Source organism: Anolis carolinensis, chromosome 6, assembly GCF_035594765.1.
Source record: "Anolis carolinensis isolate JA03-04 chromosome 6, rAnoCar3.1.pri, whole genome shotgun sequence".
Lineage (NCBI taxonomy): Eukaryota > Metazoa > Chordata > Lepidosauria > Squamata > Dactyloidae > Anolis > Anolis carolinensis.
The window spans coordinates 28772858-28790252 of NC_085846.1; the positions used below are offsets into that span (position 1 = coordinate 28772858).

Here is a 17395-nt window from a genome sequence, read left to right on the forward strand (position 1 = left end):
CCTTAAAGCTCCAGTAGTTGGGTTGCTAACAAACAAAAAGAAAAAAAAAACAGAACAAAAAAAAAAACAGAACAAAAAATACCATTAAGACTCTGTTTTGAGAAAACAGTTGACTTTAAACTGCGTAATAAGTAATCAGTTTTTAGTTGGTTTGTTTAAAGTCCCCTCCCAATGGTTTTTTTTTAAAAAAAAACAAAAGCAAGGGATTCAATAAAATGAATAGGGGTGACTGGTAGGTGTTACACAAGCAGGTTTCCAAAGAGGTAGACATAGATGTGAGACTTCACTGCAAGAAAAATGTAAAAAAGTAAAATAAAACACAAATAGTATCAGGGATCTTTTAAGGGAAGGTGCAGTCCATCTGCATACCAATGAACACATTAAGCTACTTCATTCTAGGATGGAAGGGGTTACCTATAAAATATTATGCAAATTAGGAATATATATGGACATTTTTTATAATTTATTCTACTACCTAAAGCTTGACTCTTCAAAGCAAGGTTTGCACCAAACATTAGCTTTCATCCTGAAATCAGGATGTACAGCCAGGTCATATCTATCATGAGACTGAAATTGCCTCTCTGCAGCAGGACAAATTTGGCCACTGCCTAATAACCAGAAGGCATCTAAAATTTTATTAAGACATGGATGAAAAACCCAAAAGCTTTCAGATATTATTAAACTCTAAACAACATTGTTAATGGTGAGGAATTGTGAGTGTTGTAGCTCAGCAACATCTAGACCAGTGGTTCTCAACCTGTGGCCTACAACTTCCAGAAATCCCAGCCAGTTTACCAGCTGTTAGGATTTCTGGGAGTTGAAGGCCAAAACATCTGGGGACCCACAGGTTGAGAACCACTGATCTAGACAGCCAGTTTGTCTGTTGTGCTTTAAGAGTGCAAAGAAGGATTCAAATAGTCATAGCTAAATAACGTCTATTGAAACCAACAAGAGATAGGCAATCATAATTAGTTTAAGAACAAATGTCTTTTAATAGCTCTACTCTAAACATGATTTATGATGTGTCTACATGGGGCCAGTTCACTTGGGACATTTGTGCCACAGATCCAGCCCATCACCTTGTTGGCCCAGCCCCTTTTCCGCATGACACCACCACCGCTCCTCACTGATCATGGAGCTCCCTCTGAGCACCTGGCTATCGCTTGCTACATTTGTTGAGTTCATAATAGGGATCCTGTACAATGAGCAAAGAAGGAGTCGAGTGAACCCACACCTTCTTGCTGATTGTGCAGGTACCCCATTCTGACCTCAGTAGATGTGACTCCAAGATGGCCAGGTTCTTGCAGAGAGCACTGTAGCCACTGAGGAGTGAAAGCATTGACATGCAGATAACCCATTCACTTCCCTATATTGATCAGCACACGGAAAGAGTGATGGTGGTGGTATGCTTGTTGACAATGAATTGCGTGGATTGCATTGAAACATATACAACCTAGCCATTCAGATGGGCACAAAGCCTGTGGATATTCCAGTGTTTCCAACAAACTCTGTAGTATTGCCTGACTTCGATAGTGCAAAAAACTCCAGATCCTTACTGGACATTGATGTGTGTCATGAAGACTACCAGCACTAGATTCAGGGTGAGTAGAAATTTTTAAACTAGTGTCAACCCTAAGTCTACATAAAACATGTTATAAAGATTATTTATATTGGACTTCTGAGTGTTCAAAGCACTTCTGATGCAAGGATTATTGCTGAGTCAGTTAGATTATTCCCATATTATAGATGATTTGCTAAAATGGAGGGATAACAGCTTGCCAAAAGCCCCTTCATGGGTTTGTAGGCGCGATTAAATTTGAACTGGAGGTTTGCTGTCCTAAGGGCTCTTCCACACAGCCATATAATCCAGAATATCAAGGCAGATAATCCATAATATCTGCTTGAATTGGGTTATCTGAGTCTGAATTGCCATATAATCCATTTCAACATGGATTTTATACAGCTGTGTGGTAGGGGCCGAAGTCACATCCTTAGCCTTCACACGTGGTCTCGCTTGACCTGAACAAGTGGTGACCTTATAGCCATGAAGGATAACATAGGAACAGGGGGGAGAGACTATAGGGCTAGTGATGTGAAGATACCTTGTTAACTGTCACCTTTTGTTGAGGCAGAACATTGCAACATGGTACAGACCATCAAGGATTTGTTATCCCCTGCAAGATTTCTCAAATCTATCACAAAAATGAAATAAACTGCATTTTTTTTGGTTAGGTAATCCACATCTTGAAAATGCTTCTGTACAATATTACAGTCCCTTTCCTTTGTAAAGCTAAACAAACATAGACAGCAACCACAGGCGTACTAGCTGATGCATCTCAAAGAGACAAACAAATTATTTAATGCATTTTAAAAAGCTCATGCAACAAGTCAATACCTATTGTCATTTTTTGAAATTGTATAGTTTGTGCAAAACCCAGAATAAGTGGATTATTATTGAATGATTTTAAAAAAAAACCAAAAACACCTCTCGCCATTTCAAGCCAGAATTTGCATCCCTACAAGCAGTACAATTCAGCATGCAATTCTGAACATGATTAACTCCCACTTAATACAAGGAAAGACTTCACCACATCTTTTTAACCAATTCTCACTGATAATGGGATTTGAAAAGTACTTAATGTTGGCTAGATATTGCTCATTATACCTCAGGTTCATTAAGTGTTATGGATATGGTTGGGAAAAGAGATGATATCACTAATAACATCAATAAACAAACACCTGTGGCATTTTCCCATTCCGTTTACAAGGTGTAAAATCACAATAGGAATGAGATTAAAAAGAGGAGGAGGGTCTTTTCCCACAGCCATACTGAAGATGTTATATACCTGCAAGAAAAATACAATCAGAGGATGAGAGAAAGGTATCTGAACTATGCTTACCAATGATATTTTAAAGGTGAAGCAGCAAATGGAGTTTCATCTCCCACACAGAGAGAAATAATTTGCAGTATAAAATAAGATCATCAAGTTATTTTGACACAGGAGACAGAAATTTCCAGAAGCACCTCTCTTCAACATTGACTTTAATAATTTGCTGCCCTTTCATGACATCTAAAATCGGCTGTCTTATATCTAATGATAGGTTCATTTCTGATCCTTACAACCTTGTTAGAGGGATATTTCCTTTTCTTCATATCTGTGACTATGAGTAAATATTGTAAGGCCCCCAAAGTGTCAAGATATATCAGGTAGGGTTGCCTGCACCATCAACTTTTCCATTTCTATGTACAGTGAAGAAAGTTGATAGGAAGAGAATTAACCCATCTGAAATGTGGTGCTGGAGGAGAGTTCTGTGGATACCATGGACTGCTAAAAAGACAAATAATTGGGTAGTAGAGCAAAACAAGCCTGAACCCTACTTAGAAGCCACAACAACTAAACTGAAACTTTCATACTTCGGACAAATCACAAGATCATGAGATAGAATACAGTAGGAAGATAAAGCCTGCATTACAGATCTGTTACAGACCCAGAAAATACAATAATTCTTAGAAAGATAGAATACAATAGGAAGATAAAGCCTGCATGCATTACAGATCCATTACAGACTCAGTCAAGAAAGCCATGGCTCTGCGTCTGCAGGGCTGGTGATGATAAGGTGACTTGGAGGTCTCTCATTTATAGAGTTGCTATAAGACAAAGCTTACTTGACGGTAGTTAACAACAAGAAGGGCCATTACAGCATGCACATGATGTTTGCACCACAGCATGAAACACCCGCTTCAAACATAGCTGAATAGCTTAGCATAAGGTTGCACATCTGGAATCAAGTGGTGTTTTTTTAATGCTTTTACATTTAAAGCTAATGCTTTTACATTTAAAGGTTGATGTTGCTCTGAGTCTATAGGATCTGGCAGCCTACACTCTTTTCTGTCTGGTTTTTGAATATACCTGATCCTTTTTCAACCCATACACTTGTAAAATAAAATAAAATAAAATGGAAAGAAGGAGGGTGGTCTGCAAAACCTAACTGATTAAGTTGCACGTGTATGTTTCTTAAATGGGAGGGCCAGAGCGGCTACTTTGGTATCCCCAGAAAAGAGCTGGGAAAACTTTGGCCCTCTATATGAAACATAGAATCATAGAGTTGGAAGAGACCTCATGGGCCATCCAATCCAACCCCCTGCCAAGAAGCAGGAAAATCACATTAAATGCTCCAAAGAAGGAGCCTCCACCACACTTGGGGGGGGGGCAGAGAGTTCCACTACTGAACAGCTCTCACAGTTAGGAAGTTCTTCCTGATGTTCAGGTGGAATCTCCTTTCCAGTAATTTGAAGTCATTGTTTTGCGTCCTACTCTCCAGGGCAGAAGAAAACAAGCTTGCTCCCTCCCCCCTATGACTTCCATTCACATATTTATACATGGCTATCATCTCTCTTCTCAGCCTTCTCTTCTGTAGGCTAAACATGCCCAGCTCTTTAAGCTAATCCTCATAAGGCTTGTTCTCCAGACCCTTGATCATTTTAGTCACCTTTCTCTTGACACAACAATGACTTGGACTACAACTTCCATAATCTCCACTCAATAAGATCAGTGGTAAAGGATGGCGAGAACCCAAATATCCGGAAGATTACTCCCAGTCTTGAGGGTCCATATTGCCCTACCTTTGAATCGTTATAAAGGGCTTGGTTAGAGAAAGACATTTGAGACATTAGCTTTCATAGATTTAGTTTACTTTATCAGATGCATCTGTGGATATTTATACCAGTGAGAAGTGTGGATATGTGTGTGAATAGTAAAAGAAAAGCAAAATATGAGGCGATCGGGTGACAAATTCGGGTTCAACAATGGTCATTAAGAGTAGTATAGGGACAAAGATGGGAGACACAATGTAAATAAATAAAGGTATTTATATTATGCACTCAAGGGGACTCAGGGTGGATTCCAACAACAGAAGGCAAACATTCAATACCTATACAATAAAAACTACAAATACAAATACATTGACAGACCACCCAGAACTGAAAATAAACCAACGTATAACACTTAAGACTCACATAAATCAAATTAAAACCCACATGTTAAATCAAATTCAACAAACAACCCAGAATTAAATTAAATTATATCAATATAAAAACATGAACCTAAATTTACAGCAGATGTACATAAAGCCAAGACGAGTGGATAAAAATATGAATAATGGGGGACGTTCTTGGTCTGGTGTATCATTATGGATACAGAACCAGAAAAGGGATGAATTAAGTAGGAATGAGGGCTTACTTATGGATGAACGTTAATTAGTATAACGTATGTTCCATGTTAAAATCCACTGCCAAAGGACAGCAGTTTGTGGATACATTCAAATTATTTCATCTCTTTTCTGGTCATGAGCCCATAACGTACACCATGTCAAGATCATCTGCAGCTTACGTGTGACTTAAGCCTCACTGAAATCAATGGGACTTTAATTAGAAGTGAGATTGATCTTACAGTCTGCCAAGTAAGGCATTCTACAGGAGAAAAAAAAAGGAAAAGGCTAGCTATGCAATATGCATGATGTCATCAAAACCACTGGATCTATTCAGAAAGCACAAACAAAAAGTGCAAAGCATCCAATGAAAGAGCTCTCAAGATGACACGTCTTTAACAATAAAAAGTGCCCCTTAACAAGAAAACATTACCTTACAGCATCTTGAGAGATGTCTCTTCATTCATGCATTCCATTCAAGGAAAAAAAAAACATGCTGTAAAACAATGATTTGCCCTCCTGCATTTTGAAGACTGCTATGTCAGGGAAAAGGCTTAGCTAGAGGCTTCGGAATGGGGCAGAGTGTATGACACCAGAGAGCTTCCGCGCAATTCTTCAACATTCTGAAATTGAGCCTTGCACTGCATCTTGTATTGTATGTACAGATCTGCAGGACAAATAGAAACTAGGGTAAGAATTTAATGCAGTGATTCTCAACCTGTGGGTCTCCAGATGTTTTGGCCTTCAACTCCAAGAAATCCTAACAGCTGGTAAACTGGCTGGATTTCTGGGAGTTGTAAGCCAAAACACCTGGGGACCCACAGGCTGAGAACCACTGGTAATGGAAGAAAAAAACACCAGTGCATCTGCATGATTGTATATAGAATTCATTCCCCTAACATTGCAGCTTTCATATGATGGTGGTTCAACCAAATGTCCAACAAGGTAACTTTTCCAAGTTCTAATTTGATCTCACCACACTCATCCCCCTGGCTTTTTAAAAATATCAGGGCAGCTTTATCATGGTTTGCAAAGACACTTTGCTGTGTGTGTTAACTAGAAAATGAGGTGCATGAAGCCAATTTGCTGAGCCTGCAAAGACCCTGGGGATTGATTTGAAACTGTTTCTGTTCTCCTGCTGCAGAACCAGTTTGGAAGTTTTCAGGTGCTGACTGAGTACTGCTGGTGAATAGAGCTGTGTACTCAGAGTGGCCTTGCTATTTTGAGGCCTGTTTGCTACTGAGAAAAGAGGGAGAAGAACCAGGACTGTATTCTTCTCTGAAGCAGATTTGTGGACTGAGAAAGGACCATTTATGACTGTGGACTTCTGTAAGTGATCAGAGGGACCATTGTAAATTCTACTGTTTTTGATCCTTGGAATCAGTAAAGTTCCTATATTTTTGTTCTGCAAACCTGAGTGACATGTTATTGTTCTGCGGGTGACTCTGGATCGTGGGCACATGTAAGAGCTTCCATTTATCATCATCAATCCATAACAAGCCTGATCACAGATCTCCCAATCCCATGCTTGGAAAATAGTTTCTACAATTCTAGGCAAGCAATAGGACTCCACACATAGCAAGCCATAAACACACAACCCCCCTAATAGACATCAAACAAAAACAAAGCACACCCATCCTGGCCACCTTGAGAAATGCTTTGTCAAATGGCAGCTTGTTTACGTCAATGGGAATGCTCCTTCGTGTTTGCATGTGCCATATGGAGCTGCCAATGGAAGATTTCTTTGGCATGCAGATGAGTCAATGAAAAAGACAGCAGTAAATTGCACCCTACAGCTTACAGGAGATGGTACTCTGCTCACATCATGGTACATTACCATAGGTACAGGAGACCCCGTACCTTGTGTGGGCAGGACTGATGACTTTGAAGGTTGGGTTGCTGACCTGAAGGTTGCTGGTTCGAATCCAACCCAGGGAGAGAGCGGATGAGCTCCCTCTGTCAGCTCCAGTTCCATGCAGGTACATGAGAGAAGTCTCCCATAAGGATGGAAAAACATCAAACATCTGGACAACCCCAAAACCATAGGTACAAGCACTGATTTAAGTATGGAGAAAATCCATGGACTCATCCACGCTACCAAACAGTCAGATTAATGGAGATGATCATTTGACATTCCTGACTTGCACCTAGATCATCTTTGAGGAAAGCTAGCTCTGCTGAAACAATAATCAAGGGGAGTGAAACCTGTCCTCTTGGTTTAAGGATATCTCATTGTGCTTATAATGTTTTTTATTCTCTTCCTTGGCCCTTTTTTTCACCCTCTGCACTGAAATCCAACAAATTCTCCCAAAGCTATCCAGCACATACCCTTCAGTACAGCTATTGGCATGGGAAATCAATTGCATTGCAGCAAGCTGGGGTGATGATGACACCAGCAGATTTTCTCCCCCCTTTTTTCCGAACCAAAGGCAGTCAGGAGAGAGGCACAATTAATATCATTCTGTTTGTATGGGAGAATCAAAAGAAGATAAGGCTATGTGAGGGGATTTGAAATGACAGGCTTATTAGCACCAATAAAACCAAGGCAAATGGTGCGGAAAGGACAGTATGAAGAATGGCAAAGGCTGAAGAGTCGATTGTAGCTTGGAATAAAGCATATCCTCATGACTACGAAGTAAAAGACAAGGTGAAGATTGGTTTCTGAGCAAATTGATCCAGAGCTATTAGACCCCCAAAATCTATTTGCAGCAGAAGAACCAAAAATTATCATACCAATGAAAACTATGCTTTTGAACAAATGCAAATTGCATTTCCTAGGAACACACGTAGAGTCTGGAGGAAAAGAATTTTGCAGCATGGGGTAATCTCACTAAGAGTTCCATTTACCCATGTCTTTACCACCATGCTGCATGCTTTCAGCTCTGATTCCAGACCACAGTTTTAAATTAATTTTTATGCCAACAGTCAGAATTTTGTGGTCACTGACTGTACTTCTTAGTGCTCATTGAACAGTTGTTGGGGTTTTTCCTTATGCATTTTTTACTGAATATTTTGTACTTCAGCAAACATTGGGGATCCCTGATTCCTGCTTACACCTTCCTCTTATTTTTCTTCTTTTCTTGATACCTTCTTATCGCATGTGAATGTGAGTGGTGCTATTTAATCACCCACATTTGGACAACAGGTTTTCTTTTAGTCAACAATAGGACAAGAGCTTGGGAGCATTATTCTTTTGGACCACAGTATTTATAGTTCCACAGCATGACTGCTAGTTACACTAACTGATGTTTTCTGGGAACACAGCCAAAAATATCACTTTTCTAATCTCTAAGCAGAGGTGAACAAAAACATAGACCACATCCCACAGGTGTACACATACATGTGTGTGCGTGTGTGTGTGTGATAACCCTAGCGCTGCACATGTTGCTACTGCTTCCATCAGTACACTGAATTTGAAAAGCATGCCTCTTCTTTCAGTATAGGCTACTAGAGATAAGAATATTCTGGTAAAGCAAGGCACATGAATCCCATGCACCATGTATTCTAGGAGACCTGTTGGGCTTAACTAGCAATGGAAACAGTGACAGTGTACAAGGGAACTCTGGGAGACTTATGGCAAAACAATGTATTCTCCAACTTAAGAGGTGTACTCACCTGATCTACTGAACAGAAGCTGCTATGCTGGAGTAAACAAAGCCACATTTAACTTTGTATTGTCATGTCCACTATTAACCTTCTCAAAACAAAGTAGTGAGCATGTTGACGACGACTCCCCTCCCTGGTTAAGCCTTGACACCTGGAATTAGGGTACCCCAGAATATGGAACTATAATTTTATCATATGGTAGCTCTAAGTCATTTGCCAAGTCCACTTGCTTAGTCAAGAGGGCTACAAACCACTTATCCAAATTTACCTTACTTTTATTACGCATATAAGCAGTGGACAGAAAATTGTATGCAGAAACATGGTAGGGTTTAGATACATTTCCTGCACATATCCACCTGCTTTGTAGTCATGGCCCTTGAGTTAGAAAATCAGATATACAAACATAGACGGAATTGTCTCTGAAATTAACCCCCATTCTTTACTCTGGAGAGGAGATTGGTAGTTTCTTAATATTTCAGAAATGTGTTTTCTTTCTTGCAGAAAGTCTTCAGATTATTTTAGTAATTTCCATCCCCAGGATCTGATGACTATCATTCATCCTGGTGGTTTTGAATGCCTGTTGTGTTCATCACCATACCATAAGCTTCTCAAGTATCCTTGATCCTTGAAGGAGCGGAATCTGCATCTCAGCAAACCATATTCCAGTTCAGTAGGAACCAGATGTAATAGCAGGTGCAGGGCCCTTGATAAGACAGAGCTGCCGTGCAGCCACACTGCTTCCCTGCTCCATTCTCCCTGACTCCCCTTCAGCAACAGAGCCATGGGAACAACAGTGGCCAGCAAGTAAAAGCCGATCAAATTTCAGGAACAACCATGACAATAAAGACCTGCCAGAAAAGGCTGAGCACTTAAGGGAAATTGCATACTAATTATTTTCCAGCTTGCTTTTAAGGGTGCAGGCAGAATAATGAATACACATCAGTTACCCGTTAAAATAGAATGCTCATCCCTTGGACTTAACCTATATAGATAGGCAGAGGGACAGACAGGAAATGCTTTTCTTAACCACTTCACATGCGTTATCTGTTAGGATACAATGACTTCCTCATGATTACGAAGTCTGTTAACAGCTGACATCAGATTTGAACCAGTGACAGGATTGTACCATCATGTTTGCTATGTGGTAGCCACTATGACACCAGCATTCAATGCCTGCATTAATTTGATGAGAGCTAGAGTCATACCTGTGCATCTCAGCATCCCTACCTGTCCATCTCTCTTTCGTTGTTGTATGTCTTTGTTGTTTCAGACTTATGGCAATCCTAAGGATTTTCTTGGCAAGATTTATTCAGGGAGGCTTTGCCTTACTTTTCTCTTAGGACGAAGAGTGTGGCTTGTGCAAAGGTATCTGGTGGGTTTCCATGCCTGCGTGGAATCTGTACCCTGGTTTCCAGAGTCATAGTCCCACTCTCAAACACCGATCTCTTACTGTCAGCATAATCCTAACTATCACAAAATGGCTGAAACATAGCATTCTAATATAATTACGGTTTGCTTTTTTCTCTAAAAATCATAACCCGACTCATTTATATGATTGGAGCAGACCAGGGATTAAGCAAACAGGTCGTAAACTCACTGCATAAAACATTATCCTAGAAAATATCATCATTGTGTAATCAGCACAATGCAAATGGCTTTCTTTGTGAGCAAACAATTGCCACTCACAATGAAAGCTTCCTTATTGCATCCACTTGTCACCCAGATGAAGTCAGCTTGAATTCCAGAAGGACTGCTAACACACATTCAGTCTTTGCCTCTAGCCAGTCCCCCATTCAACACCACAGATCATTTGTTGAAACTCTCCCAGGACCCAGAATCGGTTTTGCTGATGGAACATGATTTTTCTATCTGTTTTTTAAACCCCTTAAGGGAAATTCACAAAAGGTCAGCCTGCTCATTTGGAGCATGCTCTGCAGCTGTTCCAGTCAAGGACAGCCCCCAGTTCCAGCTAGAAGTGCTCTCTGGTGACTCTCTTGTCTATGTCAGCACTGGGTTGCTAGGTCTCACCATCACTTTATCTCCTACTATTCACCTGCACTGAAGGTACAGTGTGGAAACAAAAGGTAGCTGCCGTTGCTCGCTAGATCAGGAAAAATAAAAAGGAACAGTGAGCATCAAAGGACATCTTTGCCAAGTTGTTGCTCTAGCATAGATGGAGGGGGAAAGCTCAAAAAAGTCCTAAAGTCATGTGTTGTTAACTGCCATCAAGTTGACTTTGACTTATGACAACCCCATGACTAAAAGACATCCAAGTTATGCTATCCCCAACAGGCCTGCTCAGGGCTTGCAGATTCAAGGCTTTTGCACACCTGATTTAGTCTATCGGGAATGAGGTCTTGCTATTTTACATTACCAGTCATGATGATCTTTTGTACTGAATCATGTCTTCTCATGATATGACCAAAGGAGAACTGTCTCAGTTTAGTCGTCCTGGCTTCTAGGGAGAGTTTAGGCTTGCTTTGCTCTATAACACATTTATTAGTCTTTATAGCAGTCCAAGGTATCCGTAGAACCTTCTCCAGAACCTCATTTCAATTGAGTTGATTTTCATCCCATCAGCTTGTTCACTGTCCAGCTTTCACATTTTTCCAACTCCCACCCAAATGACTCAGGAGCTACTACTGGATATTTCACTGTGTCCATGGCCAGAAGTGGGCTTCCCTTCCAAAACTACTTCAACCTATGACCTATATGGACTTAAAACAGTTAAAGAAGCAAAGAAGACCCCACAAACACAGCAAAACAGCTGTAAAAGTCTTCAGAGCCCAAGGAGGTGCTATTGGCCATTGTGAGGACATTGGCAGTCATTTGAAGGGGGCAAAATGGGAAGTGTAATATTCTAGGGTTTGGTGGGGTATATAAACAGCCCCTTCAAGTTCAAGCTGTTAATTTGGGTTCTTTTTTGTCTTAATCTGAGTCTAAACATAAAGATCTGTGCATGCTACTAAGACAAAGGCATGAACTTCTGGACATCAATAGCCAGTCAGGTTTCACACAAGTGCCTCAATGATGGTTTAAAAAGGCTGATTTTTTTCTTGTGAAGGTACAAATGAAAACATAAGTTGAATTGTCTCAGCAACTTCATTGATCACTAGGTTATGAGTTTTGCTTTTATATATTCTTTTGCTGGGGAATCCCAACCAGAGAACCAAGAGGGCAAAGAAACTTTAGAGGAACTGCTGTAGGCAATGGGCACTAAGATCATATTCCCCAGTTCCTCCTAGGAAGGTAAGGAAAGCCCTGCAGGATCAGACATATGGACTAGTCCCCAAGGTGCCTCTGGAAAGCAGGATATGAAGGTAATAGCACCCCCCTCCCCCGTGCATTTTAGTGGAGGCAGATGGCTTCATTGTCAGTGAGACAGTGAAACCTCTCTGGACTGTAGTCCCCAGGTTAAGTACCATGGACAGTTCCTTTAAAATTAATTATCCCAAATGGCAATTCCACACCGGTTTCCCAGCAACTGGTACACAGAATGAGATGCATTTTGAGGTTAACATAAAGTCATCAAAAGTAGTAGATATGCTAGTCTGATCCTCCATGAATGTGACGAGACCATTTTCAAGTCGGTGGTCATCACCACATTTTGTGATAGCAATTTTTTATCATTTATATATGCACACTGTGAAGAAGTCTTTCTCTTTATCTGCTTTGAATTTCCTACTAACTTTTTTGGGTAACCAATGCTTTCTGGAATTATGAGAAAAAGAGAAAAGCACCTCCCTTTCAACTCCCTCCATACTCCTTTATCACATCATCTATCCCCAAATACTTGGGATTTTTCAAAGCTAAGTAGCCCCGGTTGTAACTTCTGCACCTATTCCAGCTCTGTAATACTCTTCTTGAGATGCAGGAACCAGATCTGTGTACATTATTGCATATAGTATTTAAGTGTGGTCACATAGTTTGCATAAAGGTATTGATAGATGAGATCAATAATACATCCAGTCTCTGGTCCTCACAGATGTTTTGGAATACAATCCCATAACCACTTATCATTAGTCAGAGTGCCAGATGTTTTTAGGAGTTGAAATCCAAAATATATAGAGGATGAAATGTTCCCAGTGTTGCTCTGCTCTGCTATGCGATTTTGTTCTCCGCCATAACATGCTCTACTGATTTAAAACCCAAATGGTTGCTATTTTGGTTAATGGGATGACATCATAATGCTACACAGCCAATTGGATCTGGTTAAGGGCTGCTGATATCACCAAAGGTGAGAAAAAACCATACGGAATGGAAGCCCTGTGACCTGAGTGAGTCACAAGGATAATATCAGTTAACATGAAGTCATACAGTGAATAGGATATTATGATTTTACAAAGCCATCACTAAAAAAACACCCCAAATTACAAAAAAGCCCCTTCTCAATTTCTAAATGCTAGTAACAGTTTACAAAGGTCCTTTCAGAATTGCTGAAGTAGTATACTGTATATGCAATTCTTGGTATACAAGAGAATTCTATAAATGGCATACTACTTGAATGAAAAAGGGAACAATCAGGATCCAACTTCAGGAAAATACAAAATGTTATCCAATTTTTTCCAGGGTAAAGACTCAAGTTGCCAGGGATTAACGTCACCTTAAAAATCTCTGAATATATCATTCTGAAAAACAAACTCCAATCGAGTAGGATGAGGCACGGAGGAAAACTGGATGTTATAAAGCAGGTATCATGCCAGCACTGAGCCAGCTTGTATTTATGGGGTGCCATGAGAGAACAAGACAAATGCCAGCCTGAAGCCAACAAAACAGATGCCTTTTTTTCCAGGCATTGCGATCTGTTTCAGTGTGGAGCGAGGAAGCAAAGGAGGTTTCACTGGAAAGCTAACCACCTCTAGGATAAATTTTTGCACATATTAATCAAAAAGGAGGGCTGCCAAAGAGCCTCATAGCAGATTCTCTTCCTATTGAAGAATCCCTTGTTATGTCAATTTCTTCAATAAAACCATTTGGCAACTCTTTCCTTTCCAGTAGCCATCTGCCTGGTTTAGAGCAAAGATATGGAAAATGCAATCCAAGGGTGACAAGCAGATTCCCAGACCATTTTGAAGGGAGAAGAAGCAATCAATTTTTTAAAATGACCCCAAAAGTTTGCTTTTTGTATGCTTTATTTTAAAATGGAAAAAGGCCTCTCCCGAGCTGAAAATGACCAGGGAGGGAGGAAAAATAGAGCAAAATCGTCCCTATGCCTCCCAAGGAGCTTGGGCCCATTTTCTAAAAAAATTAAAATAAATTATGGCAACTATAGGGAGCAGTAGGGTGGCCCCCCAAGGTTGTATGGAGGAGCAGTGCAGTCTCCCAGCTACAGCCATTTGCCCACACAATGAGAGGCTACAGGTTCTATGATGCACATATGAGTTTCTTGGGTGTTGAGAAAATATCTGGGGGGACTGACATTGTTGCCCCTCAGCACCATCCACTTGAGGTAAGGCCAGCCCTGCATTTCTAGGAATCAAGGTGAGTGGATCAAAAATCATAAAAGACACAGGTCCGCAGTTTGGGGGTCCTTCTGGACTCAGCGCTAATGCTTGATGCTCAGGTGTCAGCAGTGGTCGGGAGGGCCTTTGTGCAATTCAAGCTTGTGTGCCAGCTGCAACCATATCTCAAGAAGTCTGACTTGACTATGGTGGTCCACATCTTAGTTACCTCCAGGTTGGACTACTGTAATGAACTCTATGTGGGGCTGTCTTTAAGGACAGCCTGGAAACTGCAGTTAGTGCAAAGGTCAGCGGCCAGCTTGTTAACTGGAGTGAATTACAGGGAGTGGACAACTCCCCTGTTCAAACAGCTCCACTGGCTGCTGATAAGTTTTTGGTCTCAATTCAGGGTGCAGGTTATCATCTATAAAGCCCTAAACGGTTCGGGATCTGCCTATCTTCATGACCATATCTGCCCCTATGAACCTGCACGATCTCTAAAATCTGCTGGGGTGGCTCTCCTCTTGTTCCAACCCTGTAACAAGCGTGGTTTGTAGGGCTGAGAGAAAGGGCCTTCTTGGTGGTGGCCTCCCAGCTCTGGAACTCTCTCCCAAAGGAAATTAGACTGGCACCCACCCTGTCTACCTTCTGTGAAGATCTAAAAACATGGGTGTTCCACTGCGCTTTTGATTAGACAATTCCCCAGATAATTTTGCCCCCAGCTATTGACCCACAATCCAATCCTTGCACCTTACTACTGCCCCATAACCAGAGATACAGTACTCTACATCATATTGCCCTCTGTTCCTAATTCGGTTTCTGCACCAGCCCACCCGCCCAAGCTCAGAATCTGTTTACTGCTCAGGCCATTGGTGGTTTGCTCGATGGTTGTTTTATACTGTGTTATGTTGTGGTTGTTTTATACTGTTTTATGATGTTATTTTATTAATTTTAATGTGTTATATTTTAACTACCGTATGTTGGTCAGGCTTGTCCCCATGTAAGCCGCCCCGAGTCCCTTTAGCGAAATGGAGGCGGAATACAAAAATAAAGTTGTTGTTGTTGTTGTTGTTGTTGTTGTTGTGGTTGTTGCATCATAAAAAATTTCAAAAACAAAGCATACAAGTAGGGGAATCTAGTGAATGTTGTTGTTCTTGTTATTTTCCTTCAAGTTGTTTCTAACTTATGGCAACCTTAAGGTGAACCATTCATAAACTTCACTGGGGCTGAGAGTGTGTGACTCACCTAATGGCACCCAGTGGATTTCCCTGTCTGAGTGGAGATTCAACTCGGTTTCTCCAGAGTTGCAGTGCAATACTCAAACCACTACATCACACTGGTTTTGTAGAATACACATCCTTTTAAGAAAAAAAAGAAAAAAAAACCTAGTATGCCAAGGAGACAAGTTCGAATCTACTCATGTCCCTCATCTTTGTACCTGCAGGGAGTCATTCATTCATCATTGAGGGACATTAAAGATGACATTATCTACGTATGGTACAGGAAGAGATGATACTCCTGAGTTAGCATGGTGGACTTTGTCAGTCAGGAGATTTTATTGTTAAATTTATTTGAGATTTTCTTTAAATACCAAGTATTTGCAAGTGAAAACCTTCCACATTGGTGAGAAATAATAACAACAACAACAACAACAACATACTTTGTATATATTATGCTCTATCTCCCCAAGGGGACTCTGAGCAGATTACAGAATACATAAATGGCAAACATTCAATGTAAAATAATTTACTTCTTAGTTTTCAAAAAATGGAAACTACTAGGTACTTTCTATAGTAGCACAGTTGATTCTACATCGGAATTTGACCATCTCAATCGGCAAAAATTGTAGACCATGTGTCACATTAGCCCTCTTGTATGGCTAACAAATCCCAAAGACAGGTTTACTACCTCTATGAGAACTAGGAGTAAATCACGCTGCTGATTCTGTTTCACTGAGTTACTCCTCTAGACAGCCAGAAGTGTAGCGACATGCTGCCCAATTGTCGGCTAAATTAATGATAGTGTGGGGAGAGCAATGAGAAATTCTTTGTAGGGAGAACACAAAACAGGTGTCATTGTGCAAACCTGGGAATCGGAGATATTAAAGGAGGGCGGGTAAGGTAAAGATTACATCACTGCCAAAGGGTTGTACAAGGGGAGAGGGAGAAGGGAGAAGTACAAATGAATTTTCTGGGATTCTGACAATGGAGTCAGATGCAAAAATCCTTTCCACCTCCACCTGGTCAAAATAGAGCTTACAAGGAATGAACAGATGGTCTTAGGTATCTTTTTTTAAAAGGATCCCATGGATCAGTTTAGGAAAAGGAATAGCGAGGGAGACCTTTCAATTGATGAGGGGCTCTCATAATTCCTTCTCAATGCTACAACTCACTGCTATGACATATGGAATGTAATAAAGATGATGTCGGAGTGTGGGAAGAAACATCGTATGGGAAATACAATGCTGGAGAGACGGAAATGCCTGATTTACAAATGAGAAGATCCACATAGTTGTAAGCCTGATGCCTTCCCATTAACAACTCATTTAGTGCCATTTCTTTCTCTCTTTTTGAGAGTGAAATGGGGTGGGAAATAAATCCAAGTCTTCAGTACAAGACTCTTTCCCACAGCTTTTATTTATTCATGTTACACTACTTAAAAATAATTAAGAGTGTAGTATAATAACCCGGTGGTACAGCTGGTTAAACCACTGAGCTGCTGAACTGGCTGACCAAAAGGCTGGTGGTTCGAATCCTGGGAGCAGGGTGAGCTCCCACTATTAGACCCAGCTTCTGCCAACGTAGCAGTTCAAAAACTGCAAATGTGAGTAGATCAATAGGTACAGTTTCGTCGGGAAAGTAATGGCGCTTCATGCAGTCATGCCGGCGACATGACCTTGGAGGTGTCTATGGACAACGCCAGCTCTTCGGCTTAGAAATGGAGATGAGCACCAACCCCCAGAGTCGGACACAACTAGACTTAATGTCAGGGGAAAACCTTTACCTTATAGTATTCAAAGTGTCTGACAACAAATGGAAAATTTATAAATTCCAGTCCCTCCTCAGCCATAAGTATCACCAGGTGACCTTGGATTGGTTACTAAAATCCCTGCAGTGTTGGCCTCCCTTGCAGGATTGTTG

General features: G+C 40.8%; 1 protein-coding gene across 16 annotated transcripts in view; it reads right to left on the bottom strand.

Moving 5' to 3' along the window:
- The window catches only part of srcin1 (SRC kinase signaling inhibitor 1), a 366662-nt gene that overhangs the window by 147792 nt on the left and 201475 nt on the right, over positions 1 to 17395 (bottom strand). For 13 of the 16 annotated variants that reach the window (XM_062984357.1, XM_062984358.1, XM_062984343.1 and 10 more), the window contains one exon: positions 2 to 25. The exons of the other annotated variants lie outside the window; for them this stretch is intronic. In XM_062984357.1, the coding sequence (XP_062840427.1) occupies positions 2 to 25 (24 nt within the window). The remainder of the gene's footprint in view (position 1; positions 26 to 17395) is intronic. 16 annotated transcript variants of the gene reach the window in all.